General features: G+C 40.6%; 1 protein-coding gene across 1 annotated transcript in view; it reads right to left on the bottom strand.

Moving 5' to 3' along the window:
* Positions 1-6,654: 6,654 nt before the first annotated feature.
* ADAMTSL1 (ADAMTS like 1) overlaps positions 6,655-14,800 on the bottom strand; it is a 419,662-nt gene continuing 411,516 nt past the window's right edge. Inside the window, exons 28-31 of the mRNA XM_071581576.1 lie at positions 12,033-12,240; positions 9,710-9,819; positions 8,650-8,870; positions 6,655-6,783 (exon numbers count right to left, since the gene is read on the bottom strand). Of these exons, the coding sequence (XP_071437677.1) occupies positions 6,677-6,783; positions 8,650-8,870; positions 9,710-9,819; positions 12,033-12,240 (646 nt within the window). The 3' untranslated portion in view covers positions 6,655-6,676. The remainder of the gene's footprint in view (positions 6,784-8,649; positions 8,871-9,709; positions 9,820-12,032; positions 12,241-14,800) is intronic.

The raw sequence follows: 14,800 nt of genomic DNA, 5'->3' as shown, positions 1-14,800 counted from the left end.
CACTGTAAGATGAAATCTCTCCTTGGAAAGAAATAATTTTAGTATTTAAATTTACTAATTAAATCAGCTCTCACTGCCAGAGGTCTGCAGAGATTTTTGGAGCTATGTAGGCAAGTGAAGGAGGAAGAAGCAGCTCTAGGTTTTTGTCACAGTGATGCCAAGGAGAAATTGAGGTAATGCAATGCTGTATCACTCCTTCCCATCTGCCATACTTCATGAACAATCAACATATGCAATTCAGAGCAGCCTGAGGCATAAAACCAGTATAGACTAAGAGAGGGGCATTGAAGATGTTCCCGCGCATTCCCTTGTTTCTGTGTGCTGGAAGCATGTGCAGATCTCCCAACACATGCACTCTGAGTCACAGGCAGGCACCAGTGTAAAGCTGGTATGCCTGAAGGGCAAAGGTTGCCCAGACAGCTTCCTGCATTACAAACAAGCAAACAAAAAACCCCAACTCCACTAGCAAGATTCTCATGATAATGAATTGCACCTGATTAGGGTTATAGCTGGTCATGTTGGCAGCAAATACTTCAACCTTCACACTTCTATTTATTATTTTATGCTGTCAGCTACTTTTCATGTCAGTGACAGAGTATATGCTTTGCCCTCAGCATCGGTAGCAATAGTACTTACAAGATTGAGTTTGTTTAATCTTTTTTTCCCCATTGTTTTTTTATTGTTCAGAAGCAATTTTTTTTCTGTGATAACCTCGTATCTCCTTGCATAAAGACTTCTCTATATGAGAAAGAACTAGTGTACAAACTCATATCAGTGAGGAACAACTACTGATGATTCTTTAAAAAATATTTCATGACCTACTTTGTATTCTGTCAGTTTATTTTTATTTAAAAAAACTCTTCCAGATAGACCCTGCTGTGACATTTCTCTAATGTGAAGGCACTTGCATACTTTCAGCCTTGCTGCCTCAGTCACCACAGAGTGTATTGGATGGCTTTTCAGAGCCTGTTTCAGGTTTTGTAACCATTCTGGCAAAAAAAAGGGGCTGGAGTCTGTGGCTTCATGGGCTTTTCAGTCTCAATCTTCATCAGTGGTCACTGAAGAAAAGATAAGATTAAGCACTGTATTTGCTTCTCAGAGGGACAAGTGGAGAATAAAATGTATTGTTGTGTTGATGTCTTCACATATGAAGTAAAGAATGGGAACTTTTATTGTACCTCAGTGAAAAAGCAGGCAAGAATAGAAAGAAGTATTTCAGTCTGAGGAGGTGCTGATATGTGGATTTTACCCTTATAAATCTGGATAAATAGCATATTGGGTTGCACATTATTGAAATGTCTATGTATATGACCAGATTTTAGATTTGACTTTGACTGGAGGGAAGATGCTGGGTGAAGACAATGAAAAATGGTGAAGGTGAAACTATGATTAACCAATATGTTTTCAGTGTGAGAAATGTGTAAGTTCATCAGGGGAAAGAGGTCTATTTTTTCTCTCCCACTCAATTTTGTGCAAACTGAAGTACTTGACAGGTTTTTTGGTTTAGTTTTCACAAAAATGAACAGTAGATATGGAACACTATTGATAAATATATATAACTTTTAAAAAGAAGATGGAAGGGAATGGCTAAGTTAATGATTCCCAAACTGTGGTCTGCAGCTAATTTGCAGAGCCATAGTTAGCTTTAGCAGTTTGGAGCTTCCCATCTGTATACACTGGTGGTCTGTGAGAAAATATGACATTCAAAACAGTTTGAAAGCATCTCTGTTAAAAATTAGGTAACTGAATGAATGAGGGTAATTCACTCAATGATTAGTGGAACTTGATGAAAGTTGCCATTAAAAACTTTTGAGGACTTTTACTGTCCTGAAAATCTGGAAAAGAGTAAGCTTTTGGCTCACCTTCTTCTACAAACAGAGGTGTCAGCTTATGCTGATATAGCATAACCAAATTTATTAGTGAACCAATGTTTGAGCACCAAACAGATAGCAAGGTGATCACTAGCCTTTAATTTGATGATAGTTTGCAAAAAGGAGAGTAACTTAGAAAGTTTCAACTGCAGTCCATATGACTGCAGCAAATTAGCAGAAAGGGAATTTCCAGCTAAATGTTACTTTGCAAACCCCTGCCTATGGCTTCTATTTTTTTAAGATCATGCATGTAGACACAGATGTCTGGAGTAGTTTAGTTGTGCTTACCTTGCCACATAACAGAGACCTCAAGTAGGTCTTCAGCACTGTATTTTTCTGTTTTTTCCAGAACTGTTTTTCTTTTGTGAGGAAAATTAGTAGGGAGAACAAATCTGGAAACTTGCTTTGAAGGTTTTGAAGGCTGTTTGACTTGACTAATAACTAAAGGCATAGCATAAAAGAGAATAATTATTCTCTTGGGAACCTAAGCTAGCCTGCTGTTCATTTTACCTCAATGCCAGCTTCTATACCTTTTTTTTTCCTCAAATTGAATGACAAAATCCCCATTGCCTTCAGTACTGTTGCTTGGAATTCTTAGGTCTGGTCTCTGACTTGCTTGTCTGTTTGAGTATGTGTGAGGTGTTATTTACCTGTAGTTTAGGTATCTAGAAAACATATGCAGGAACATCATACAAGGGAAATTGTTAGTAAATCAGAGCAAATCACCATTTGCTTCAAGGAGACTGTTGAAAAGGGCAACAGTAAGAACCAGTTTAGTTTTCAAAACTTGATTTCGTTTTTGTTAAGAAAAAATGTTTTTGCTTTATTAACTTTTTTCTTCTTTCCCCTCATAATTCTGATTGTTACTAGGATTCCTTTGATGTATACACCTGATGCTTCAGGTACATCAGGTAGCTGGCAGCTCCATTACTGAAGGCAGCAGCACCCTGTAAGGAAAACCTGAATTAAGAGGTGTTTCTTCAAGCCATAAATTGCTGAGGGAAGTTATAAGATGTCTTGAAGTGTTGCTGTATAGGAAAAAAAGGAACATACTTTTGTTGATTTCCATGATCCTTGGACCAGCAGTGATGGCTTTATACTTCTGCAAGAGCAATAGAAGCAAGACATTAGCAAAAAGGAATAAAGCAAGGCAAAGGAAGAATTAAAACATATCTCCAAGACAGGGTACAGAATCTTAATGGCTGGAGACTTTTAAAATTGAGGTAACATATGCTCTTTCCCCAAGGAAAGTATGTCACATGTACTTTGTGTGACAGATGTGCCCTGCTATCATAATACAGAATAAGGACAGAGACTTCCAACAGCTTTGCTAATTTGGCTTTTGTTTTTAAGACAAAAAAACAACACGCCAGACAGTAGTAGTTAAATACATAACCTGCATTACTTGGACAAAAAGTTATATAAATACAAGTTTGCTGTTTTGTTTTCTCTTTATAGAAGAAAAGCATCCTTTCCTAAAATATCCAGCAATTCTTATCCTACTGAGATGCTGCCCAGTCACAATTCAGAAGACAGTCATGTGAAATTAAATCAATACTATATGCAGAGACAATACAGTGGCTACTCCAGATCAGACCTTTCACGTTTATCCCGTGCACAGATACTATGGAACATGTGATCACCTTAACATGTTTTTCTTTTAAACAAAAGAATATACTTCTCCATATTGCTTTTTGTCAACTAATGTGCCAGAATATCCATCACACTGTCATCATCACCATTGTTATTATTATGTTATTAAGGAATTGTCCTTCATTTCATACATAACTATAATTTCACAAGTGAAAAACCTCATCCCTCCCTCATTTCATAGTTTATTAAGTACTTTGTGCACAGTGAAGTAGATCCCCAATTAAATGCAAGTGCTATTGAAGTTAAGAAAAATACACTATTACTGTTGATTTTAGAGGAACAAAATTCTGGGGAGATTAAAAAATCCATCAAAATAGTTTTATCTGGACAAAATAATATACAATTATTAATATTGCACCTTTTATACAAGAAATCCTAATAAATATACAGAAAAGATACACATTTACATACACAGAAAGGAATTATTATTTTTTTTTTAAATAAAAAGTTACAATGGTGCTTAGCAACACTCTCTTGAAAGCCCATGTGTACTAAGAGCATTCACTACCAGTTGTATTTTGAAGTAAGCCAGTTTGAGACAGTTTAATGACAAGAATCTGGCACTGATCTCAAAAATGGACTCCCACTTTTGCTGAAAAATCCCGTGTCATGGAAGCTGTAGCATAGTAGAACCTGAACAACATTTCATTAGCATTCACAAGACACTGGCCCTGCCAGGAATTACAGGAAGAGGCAGAACCACTCTCTTTAATTTAGATGTCTTGAAGCAAAACCTGAGATCCAGGTAGTTCTTTAAAGCTCCACAATTCTCAATCCCCTACTTTACAGGTTTCCTCTAATTTTAGGGCCCTATTCTAAGCAGTGCAGACAATGAACAGTAACTTAAAGCATGGAGCACTTCATGGGCTGAATAAACACTGCTGCTGTCCAACAGGCAAGACTTACAGTCTGTATGCAAAATCATGCTGTGGGCGAGATGTATGAGTCTCACTTTTTAGATGGTATCTTCAGGATGGACTTAAAAATGTGCTGCTTTATAATACTTGTTTTGTTGTGTGAGGCAGCTGGAGAGGAGCAAGTTTTTTAAAAGTTATTTGCATTAGTTCTCTGTGGCTGATGCTAAATCCATTATGTTTCTACTGATTAGAAACAACTACAAGAAAGCAGAATAAAGCTCTTTTCTATTACTTATCCAAAGGGATTGGCTGTCAGGAGAGAGAAAATATGTGTTAGCAAGTTAGAAAAACCCACTTCTGCAAGTTCCTTTCAAAAACACCAGGTCTGAAAGCACCTGAACTCTGGGAACTAATACTCCTCTCTTTACTAAATAAGTTCAAGTAGGATGCAGTATGCAAAGTACCTCCTGTTATCACAGACAATTTTTATCACAATTTCTATCACAGACAATTGCTTTCACACAATCTTTGTGCTCATTAGGGAACAGCATTTGCAGGTGTGTACTAAAGTCTGTCAAGCAGATCATACTTTCTCTCCTTCACCTGAATAACAGTTAACATCATCACCTGACCTCTGTGCTGAGGGCAACCCTTCAATCACCAATTCCCTCTCACAAGCTCAAACTGGGAACAGTTTTTCATGTGTATTCCACTTATGTTACAGACCATTGTTCAACTTCCCCAGACACCAGATCCTCAAAGATGACAAGAATGTCCCACTTAAATAATTTCTGGGCCTGGTGTGGTGAAGGAGAAAGAAGTTTAGAAATTAAGAAGAAGGGTTCCAATCTTGGATGTAACAAATAAGTTTATGAAGCAGAATCATATGCTTTTGTTATCAAGGTAGTCTAAGACAGATGACGTATCTGCATACTGCATAGGTAAATGTTCAGTTTAGCCTCCTTTTTTTCTCCAGTACACCTGTCAAGCTGAGGGGACTGAGTGCATTCTCAGTCAGTCTGCAGATGACGCCAAGTTAGGTGGGAGTTTTGGTCTGCTGGAGAGAAGGAAGACTCTGCAGAGTGGTCTTGACAGACTGGATTGGTGGGCCAAGGACAACTGCATGAGGTTCAATAAGGCAAAGTCCTGGTCCTGCCCTTAAGCCACAATAACCCCATGTAGCAATGCTACAGGCTTGGGGAAGAGTGGCTTGAGAGTTGTTCAGCAGAAGGGAACCTTGGGAAGGCTGCTCAACAGCAGCTGAACATGAACCAGTAGCTTGCCCAGGTGGCCAAGAAGGCCAATGGCATCTTGGCTTGTATCAAGAACAGTGCAGCCAGCAGGACCAGGGAAATGATTGCATTACTGTGCTTGGTGTAAGTGAGGTTGTACCTTGAATCCGCTGTTCAGTTTTGAGACACTCACTACAGGAAAGACATTGAAGTGCTGGAACATGTCCAGAAAAGGGTACAAACCTGGTTAAATGTCTAGAAAACACATCCTATAAGGAGTAGCTGAGGGAGCTGAGGTTTTTCAGCTGGGAGAAAAAGAGGCTCAGGGTATGTCATTGCTTTTTTCAATTGCTTGAAAGAAGGTTGTAGTGAGGTGGGGGTTGGTCTCTTCTTCCATGTTTTAAATGAAAAGATGACAGGCAATGCCTTCAAGTTGTGCCATGGGAGGTTCAGATTAGATATTAAAAAAAATGTCACTGAAGGAGTGGTTAGGCAATGGATTAAGTTGTCCATGGAGGTGATAGAGTCACCATCTCTGGACATGTTCAAGAGGTATCTGGATTTGGCACTTGGGGATATGGTTTAGGGGTGATTATTGTGGTACTGAGTTGATGGTTGGACGAGGTGATCCTGAAGGTCTCTTCTAACCTTGAAAATTCCATGATTCTGTAATGTAATGCTAGGTTTTACTCTGGTTCTCTTCCTCACCTGACTCTTGGTGTATCCTCCAGACATGTACATGGATTATGGGGAAGCCTCACTTCTCTCACACCCATTGCTGGTGGCACTGGTCTCTCTGACTCTTTATGGTCTACCCTCATGACCACGTTTTACTGCATTCTGTCTCCCAAATGCATATAAGGGAAAACATGTCAAGACCCTTTACAACCATGATTTTGTAAAAGGTATTATTTTTCTTTCTTTTTTTTTCTTTAACAAAAGGGAAATAAATAAATAAAATGAAAAAGATATTTCCATTCTGTTTGTATTTTCTGTAAAAGCCCTTGCCTCAGTGAAGCAAAGCTGTGATCCCCTTGTTCCTCCACTTCCTTTTTGTCTGTCTTCAAGATTTTCCACAAGTCCCACAGCAACGTGACTTAAACTGGGTGAGCTGGCAGAGTTTGAGCTGCTTCACTTTCTCACAGTACCTTGTAGTGTCTCTGCACTCCACTGCCAAGGGGAAACAAAAAGAAGAAATGGTGATGAAACAATGGAATAAGGATTTCTTACCTGAGAATATTTTCTTGGGTGTCCAAGAGAGAACTGTTGTGTTAGGAGGTCTCACTATGAGTGTGATCTTGACCTGCTGCAAAGCCTGTGGACTGCAAGTAACCAAAAGATCAAAAGAGAATGAGGTGGGCAACCTTTGCTTTCAGAGCTTGGGGAGAGGGTTTCTGAGGCTGCTTCAACACTGTATATGTCATCTATCAGCATTTTAGAGAGACTCTAGAAATTTCCTAACAGTTGTTAAACCAAAGATAAAGTAGTAAATAAAACTGAAAACTTATTTTAACAGAGTAGCTCAGACACACTTCAGCCAACCTTTTACATTTGAAGAGCCACGGTAAGGGGGTGGCACCCCAGCTGACCAGGTGTTGTATTGTGTTTTTCACACGTGTTGCAGAACACAGCCCAACATGATGAGGCTAAGACAGTTTTAGAACTTCTCTAGGACTTAGGCCCAGGTATCAGTTGGTCAGCTTTTTAGGTCCACAGCCTTCTGCTTTTTAGCTTCAGGCTGGAAAACTGTCCAGTATCCCTACAAGACCTTGTGTGGGTTGTTGCCTGAGGAAGTCCCACTTCCCATGCCAAGGATGGAATCAGGAAACATCACAGAGCAGCTGTACAGCCCTCTCCAGTGATGTCTGTGCCAAACAACTCCACTGTTATCTACATGGGGGACATTTCTACATGGCAGAAAGAAGCTGGAGTGACAGTAAAGGTCTTACTTGGTAACTCTAAGTTTTCTCATCCCTTCAACTTCTGTTAGCATCCCCAAAACTGATCATGAGTTTGGATTTTGCCTCTACTGAGATGGAATGTCAGAGCCGGTGTGGACATAGGCAAGCATCATTTCCAAACAGGCACATCTTCTGTTCTGCTTTGTTCATTTGTTGTTTGGTTTTTGGTTGTTTTTTTTGTTGTTGTTGTTGTTGGGTTTTTTTTAAATATCAGTCACTTTTCTAGTCCTTTGGAAGACACAAATGGAAAGCAAGCAGCCTTATCTGGATTCCCCATCATCAATCTACCTACCAGATTTGGACTGCAGCCATAATTCTGGTTGCAATTTGTGTTTTTCTTTCTGTCTGTGCCATCAACTGAGAATTAATCATAGAATTGTAGAATGGTTTGGGTTGGAAGGGAAAATCCCTCTGCCATATGCAGGGACACCTTCCACTTGATAAGGGTGCAAAGAGTCCCATACAGCATGGCCTTGAATACTTTCACGAATGGGGCAACCACAGCTTCCCTGGGCAATGTGTTCCAGTGCCTCACCACCTTCACAGTAAAGAAATTCTTCCCAATATCTAATATAGACCTTCTTTCCTTCAATTTCCTTCCTTCCCATTTCCCCTTGTCCTGTCACTACATCCTCGTGTAAGTAGTTTTGTCCTATTTTTCCTATAAGTACCTTTCAAGTACTGAAAGGCTGAAATTAGGACACCTTGAAGCCTTCTCTTTTCCAGGCTGAACAATCCAAATTTTCTTATCCTTTACTCATAGGAGAGATGCTCCATCCCCCTGAACAACTTGATGGCCCCTCCTCTGGACTTGCTCCAGAAGACTGTATGAATTATTTCTCATGCTATTATCAAGGGGACACAATTCCAGCACTAACACCATTCCCCCAAAAAAACACAATGAGCAGCATTCCTCTCAGGGATGCCGAGTTTTGGACATTGGATTTTGCAGGTGTTCAGGCTAGAAGTTCCTCACAATGCCCAACTGCAAGGTCCAGGGCTGCATTTCTGAGAGACAACTCTGTCTTCTTTCCTATCCCTGACTGCTCTGCCTCCCCTCCTCTCAGCAAAGTACCATTTTCACAGGGTGCGATGTTGCAGCGCTGCCAGTTTGATGGTCTTGGCCTCCAGGAGCAGTGATGCTCCATCACAGGCTTGTTGGTGTGGACATGCACGCAGTCGACGTGCCGGGACTGGAAGCCATAGTTTCCACATGTAGCTGTGCAGACGGTCCACAGGCTGACCCTCCAGTGCACACCACAGACATCAGTCCAGCAGTTCTGGGTGCTCAATGGCCTGTGGGCAGGAGGGATTGATAGAGGAACTGCGAGAATCACATATCCTAAAGGTAATTCACTCAGAGCACTATATGGTTCAGTTCTTCAAAGGGTGCAAGTGAGGGATATACCTATAGTGTGTTAAATGACTATTTGAACTATTTGAGGATTTGGCTGAAATTTGTCCTTTCTATGAATGGCCAAACCAGAGGTCTGCTGAAAGGTGCAGTGAGTGGCAACCAGTGAGGCCCAGTAGGACTTCATAATTTTTCATGACTTTACAGCCAGTTAAAACAAAACCAGTTCTCTGAAAGTCCCCTTTTCTTTTCAACACAGTCTCACAGAAGATGCATAGGCAAACTTGGTTCATATCTATTTGTCGCACACAGATAATGAAAATTCATGACTCAGAATCCATGAGCCAATTACATTTACAATCATGATCAGTCATGATTTGCACACCTAAGGCTCATGTAAAGTCAGTGTCTTTACAATGTTGACAGTGAAGTTTATCTGCAGGAAAACAAATGCTGTGGAGTCCCTTTTTCTCCCCAGTTAGAGTTTGTGTTTAAATAAGTGAGAAGATTGGCAGATTAAGAAGAAATAGCACAAACTTTCAGTCAGGATTTGAATGCGTAGAAGACTTTCCAGTTGTTGACCAACTGGTCTGGGTCTCCTAGGAACAAATGGGGAAGCCTGCACTTAAGCCTAATAAGATTTGTAACATATAACTGCACAGGTTGTAGAATGATGTTTTTGTTCCACAGGGGAAACACATATGTTGTAAGTTAATTGACTGCTCTATTCAATATCTCTGAAAAGGGGTGTGGATTCAGACATAAGAGATTCCTGTCCTACCTTGGTAAGGCACTGCATTGATCAGATGACACAGAAGTTCCATCTTTGGTCTGGCAAAATATCTGTCTGTGCTGTACAGCCAGTCGTGGTCCAATGCAAGGCCCATTACACTGTGAACAGAGAATTACTTAAAGGAGGTAAAAGGCATGGCCATGTTCTCATTTTATAAGACTGCTAGCGAAATAAACTCTACACCACCATTCAATGACTGTTGAGATTTCAAGCACTTTCTGCACCTCTGCAGGCTTTGAAGGCTGAGTGTGCAGTCATCTTCTGCTCTACCTCATTCTCCTCCAGCAGCACTAAAACTGCATTTCTTTATCTGCTCTCTAGCTTCATTACCTCTTCTCTTCAATAGCTCAATCTTACATACATCTGCTAGGGCAAATTAAATGTTCTTATGTCAATAGCCAAGAACCTAAGGAAATCTCAAAACACTACCTTTTCTGTGCATTTTGCAGCTTGGACTATCACAACTTACGGTCAAATAACAAAGAATGCATTGAACTAAGAACATATTTCACTCCATTTAATAATTTAAAAGCATTGAAGGACAATAAACAAAAGCAGCAAACATGACAGACACAGCAAATGTGCAAGTTTGCTCCAATGCTGAGGCTATCCTAACCTATTCAAGCTTAACGATCCCATGTTTCTGTTTAACTTTTCTAAACTTCTCCTTCAATTAAAATATACATATAAAACGTATTTGTGCCCTTTTAAAATGATATCAACTGTTAGCAAACTGTTTTTCTAAGTATCTGAAAATTATATTCAAGAACAAACTGAGGTTTGAACAATGGGATGTTAGTAGGAGGCAGGAATTTTTGCCAGGGGAGAGTGTCAACTGATCCCCCTGCCACTTTCACTCCCTCATCAGCAGGAGCCCCATTTCACACTACTACACACTCCTCAAGTAAATTTCTCATGCTGTTTTTTCTCTCCCTGACAACTGGGAGAGAGAAGCAGTAACTGTCAGGTCTCCAGCTGGTCCTAGTCAACTCTCACAATGCAAATGCCATTCACTGGAGTATGTAGAGCAGTTCTGTGATATCTGCAGGGGATACCAGTCCTCATCATCAGCAAGCCTGAGTCATTAGTTTGAAAACACTACAGGATTACATAGTGGAGGCCAAACTGCCAGTAACCTTAAATGAAGGAAAGGAATTAATTCTAGAGGTGAGGATAGAGTAGGTAGTATGTTTATTTTCTTTGTGAACTGGGAAAGGTGGTCACTACACCTGGGCAACAGGGACCTGACACCTCACCATACTCCCAAGCAAGCCATTGATCCACTGAGCCAGTGATATGTTCCTAACCATGTAACAATCTTCTCTGGCTTGGGGACTGAGCAGTATAGAACCATGTGGAACTTGAATTTTTTTAAAAGCTAAGTAGAAGAAATACTATATGATAATGCATAGATGTAAGATCTAAGAAATTAATTCTGAACTATTTGATTGTCTCAGCTGCATATGATGTCATGAGGAACAATACAGCCTATAATGTCACACAAATAAGGATGAGGTAATTGGGTTTTTGCAGGGATAATCCAGTCCTTTCTTGGAATTCCACAGGAAGTGAAAATTTGCTTCTTTCATATAAAAGGATAATTCCAAGCATTTTTTGTAAATGTAATACAATAAGTCAATTATAGTTCAAGAGTTAAATAAAGTTGTTTTCAAGTAGTGAGCAGTAACACATTCTAGTAGCTGAAGACACTTTTTACTATCAACACATTAATAAAACCTGATGCAATGCTATCTGCAAAAAGAGAATTTGAAGATCTGCAAAGCTACAAGAAGTATTCTGAAAATGTTTCTAGCCTCTATTCTGCATTTCATCATGAAGCTCACACTTTCTGGCATTCTCAGGCAACATCAGCAACTCTGTAAAACTGGCCTATTGTAAAATCCTCCTGCCTTGAACCTATCACAATCATCAATCCTGACTCCCGCTATCCAAGGCTGAAACACACACTGGTTGGTAATAGGAGTTATGACTTGAAGAAGGCTATTTCCCAGATGTGTCCCCTGTCACTGTAACAAGGAACTGCAGACCTTTCCACTGAAGATGATACAGGGGTTTGCAGTAAAAGTCCTGTTCACAAGCAGCATTTCTGGAGATCATGGGAAACTCCAGAAATGCAGGCAGACAGTGTGTCATATACAGAGTTGGAAGAGCTGAGCAAGTTAGTTGCCTCCTCAAAAACCTGCAAACTATAACCTAAAGGCATCAGGTTGCAAAATCATTCCCCTAATTTTCTCTTTTTTTTCTAGTCCACTCTATGAGACTGCTGTTGAACTGCTGCCTTGCTCCTTACCTGGCCCCAGGAGGAGGCCACCCACTCAACACAGGGTTGCCTGTTACAGTTCTGTGTGTCCACAGGGCGCTTGGACATCTGGGCACAAACCTCATTCGACATTGGGACAGAGCTGCCTTTTGCTGTCAGGCGCTGACATGTTACTCGCCGCATCTGGATGCCTCCACCACAGCTCTGTGTGCAAAGAGACCATGATGTCACCATCCACCTGTGAGAGAAAGGCAAACAGGTCAGGGAGCAGGTATGTGCCACCATCTGCAGGATCACTGACCTCATCAGGTCTTTATGTATTGGACCAAGGACAGGCAGCAATAGCTTGGTTCATTCAGGTGGCAATCCTAAAAGGTGCTGAGTGTCTTAGCCTCCCATAGTAGTCACTGAAAACTGCTCAGAAGATGAAAGCTGAGAAAAACTCCACATTTTCGATTATTTTTTCAAGGCTCTTTGGGTCTAGAATTAATTTTCTAGCTCTTAAGGCTGCTTTTAGAAGCTTGGCACAGGGAGTGGGCATGGCTGCTCTTACACCACTGTGTCACACAGGCCTTGGTCACAGGCTACAGTCACAATGCCAGCATCCCTTAGTAGGGAAAACTATCTCTGTAAAGTTGATGGAGTAACTTACAGGCCACTTTGAACTTGCTGCAGAGAGAGCAACCAAAAGCCTGATGGGTTCTGCTGGTGCCTGCCAGCTTTTTTGTACCCCTGACAGCTGGGATAATCCAGAAAAACCTGAATGTTGCTTGGGGATAGTCAGCCCAGGGACACTGTTCTTTCTTCCTGAGCTCAGACCATGCATTCACCAGCTGAGGCTGGGGGTCTGAAATCCTGTGTACTGGCATTTAAAAAAAATCCAGTCTGACTAGCAAAAAGGCTGTAACAACAAAAAATAATAGTCCAATACATTTTGTTATTTTAAGGATCATTAAGTGAAACACCTGTACAGTTGGGTTTGGGAAAGAGTTAGGTAGGAATAGGAAGAATGCAACTGATTGCTAGTTTCCTGAACAGTTTTATGGTCAAGTCAACAGTTTGCTTCATTAAGTTTCTGGATTCTTGGAAGGATTTGTGTGGTTTTGGAACTAAAATATTGCCTATCACATCCCTCACCAGCAGCATTTATGATTACTTTACCAAACAGACAATAGGCATCCTCCAGTCCCATGGAGAGGCATCCATTTTTATTTCTCAGTCCTCTGCAAGTGATTAACTCCCATGCTCACAGAAACAAGTATAAACAAACATACTCCCAACATGGAAAACAAAAACTGCCACTTTTTTCAAGCAGTTTGGTGAGGTTGAACCTGCAATTTCTCCACTGCTCATAAAGCTCTGCTCTGCATGTCTATCAGCTTTTATTTCCAAGCTTACAACTCAGCGGTTTCTCAGGAGTTGGGGGAGGATTTTGGATTGCATTACAATTCAGAGAAGATATAAAAAGACATAAACCATTCCCATGGAATTTACTGCCATCACCAATGAAAACTGGTGCTAATGAATGTGTTTCATATGTCATCAAATCTCTTTTGGTTTCTTTCTTATGAGTCAGCTGGCAACTCAGAAAACTTTTGCCAGAAAAGAAGGGTAGGGATATATTTTAAAAGGCAATTAAGCAGAAACCTGCAACATGCCCAAAACACAGAAAGAGTGGTGAATCTGGCCACTTCTTATTGGGTTCCTTAGCACCTCTGATTGCCTCACTTGGATTCTCTTCTTTTAATGCAAGACCCAAATCACTGTTGAATGAGGGAAGTTGCACTAAATGTCTTTTAAGATCCTGACTACTTGTGAGTGCTTGTATAGTGAAACACACTTATATCTACGCTGGAAATAAGGGAAAGGAGGGAGTAAAACTGCAGAAAAATATGGGAAAAAAACATATATACACATCTCAGGTAAGGAGTTATGGAATTGTGGAAGCAGGACATGTTTAATAGGGAGGTAGTGTAACACTACACTGACTCTTTAGATGGGCACTCAGGATGTATTCTTCTTTGCACCAAAGGCTGTTAAAAAAGGAGAGGTTGGGCATGGGGTAAAATCATAGAATCATTTAGGGTGAAAATGACCTCTAATTATCACCAGGTCTAATCATTTAACCAGAACTGCCAAGTCCACCATTAAACCCTGCCCCAAAGTGTCACACCTACACACTTTTTAAATACCTTCAAGGATGATGACTCAACCACTTCCCTGGACAGGCTGTTCTAATGCTTGACAACCCCTTCCATGATGAAATTTTCACTAACAGCCAATATAAACCTCCCCTGGTGCAACTTGAGGCCCATTCCTCTTGTTTTGTCATTTATTACTTGGAAGAAGAGACTGACCCCATCCACACTACAACCTCCTTTCAGGTAGTTGATGAAGTCCCTCCTGAGTATCTTTTTCTCCAGACAAAACAATCCCACCTGCTCCTCACAGGACTTGTGCTCCAGACCCTTCACCAGCTTCTCCATTCTTCTTCTTTCTTGTAGTTTAGGGGCCCAAAATTGAACACAGGATTTGAGGGGTGGCAGAGGAACACCTAAGTGTAGCCACAAGTCTTTCAAGCTGTCCAAAATTTTTTGTATTTAAAGTAAGTGAAAAACGGGATTACAAGGGCAGACAGTTAAATGTCAAGGTAACTACAAGCTAGCAAACTCCAAAAAGAAGCAGAATTCACTGAGTCCCCCTCATGGCAACTAGATCTGATGGGATGAGCCCATTTTACAAAAGGTATTTCCTTTCTGCTAAGGGAGTTCTTTGCAGCTGCAGCTCCAGTCCAGTCC

This window comes from Pithys albifrons, chromosome Z (assembly GCF_047495875.1).
Source record: "Pithys albifrons albifrons isolate INPA30051 chromosome Z, PitAlb_v1, whole genome shotgun sequence".
Lineage (NCBI taxonomy): Eukaryota > Metazoa > Chordata > Aves > Passeriformes > Thamnophilidae > Pithys > Pithys albifrons.
The sequence above is the reverse complement of the archived record's forward strand: the minus strand, read 5'-3'. Positions and strand labels throughout refer to the sequence as shown.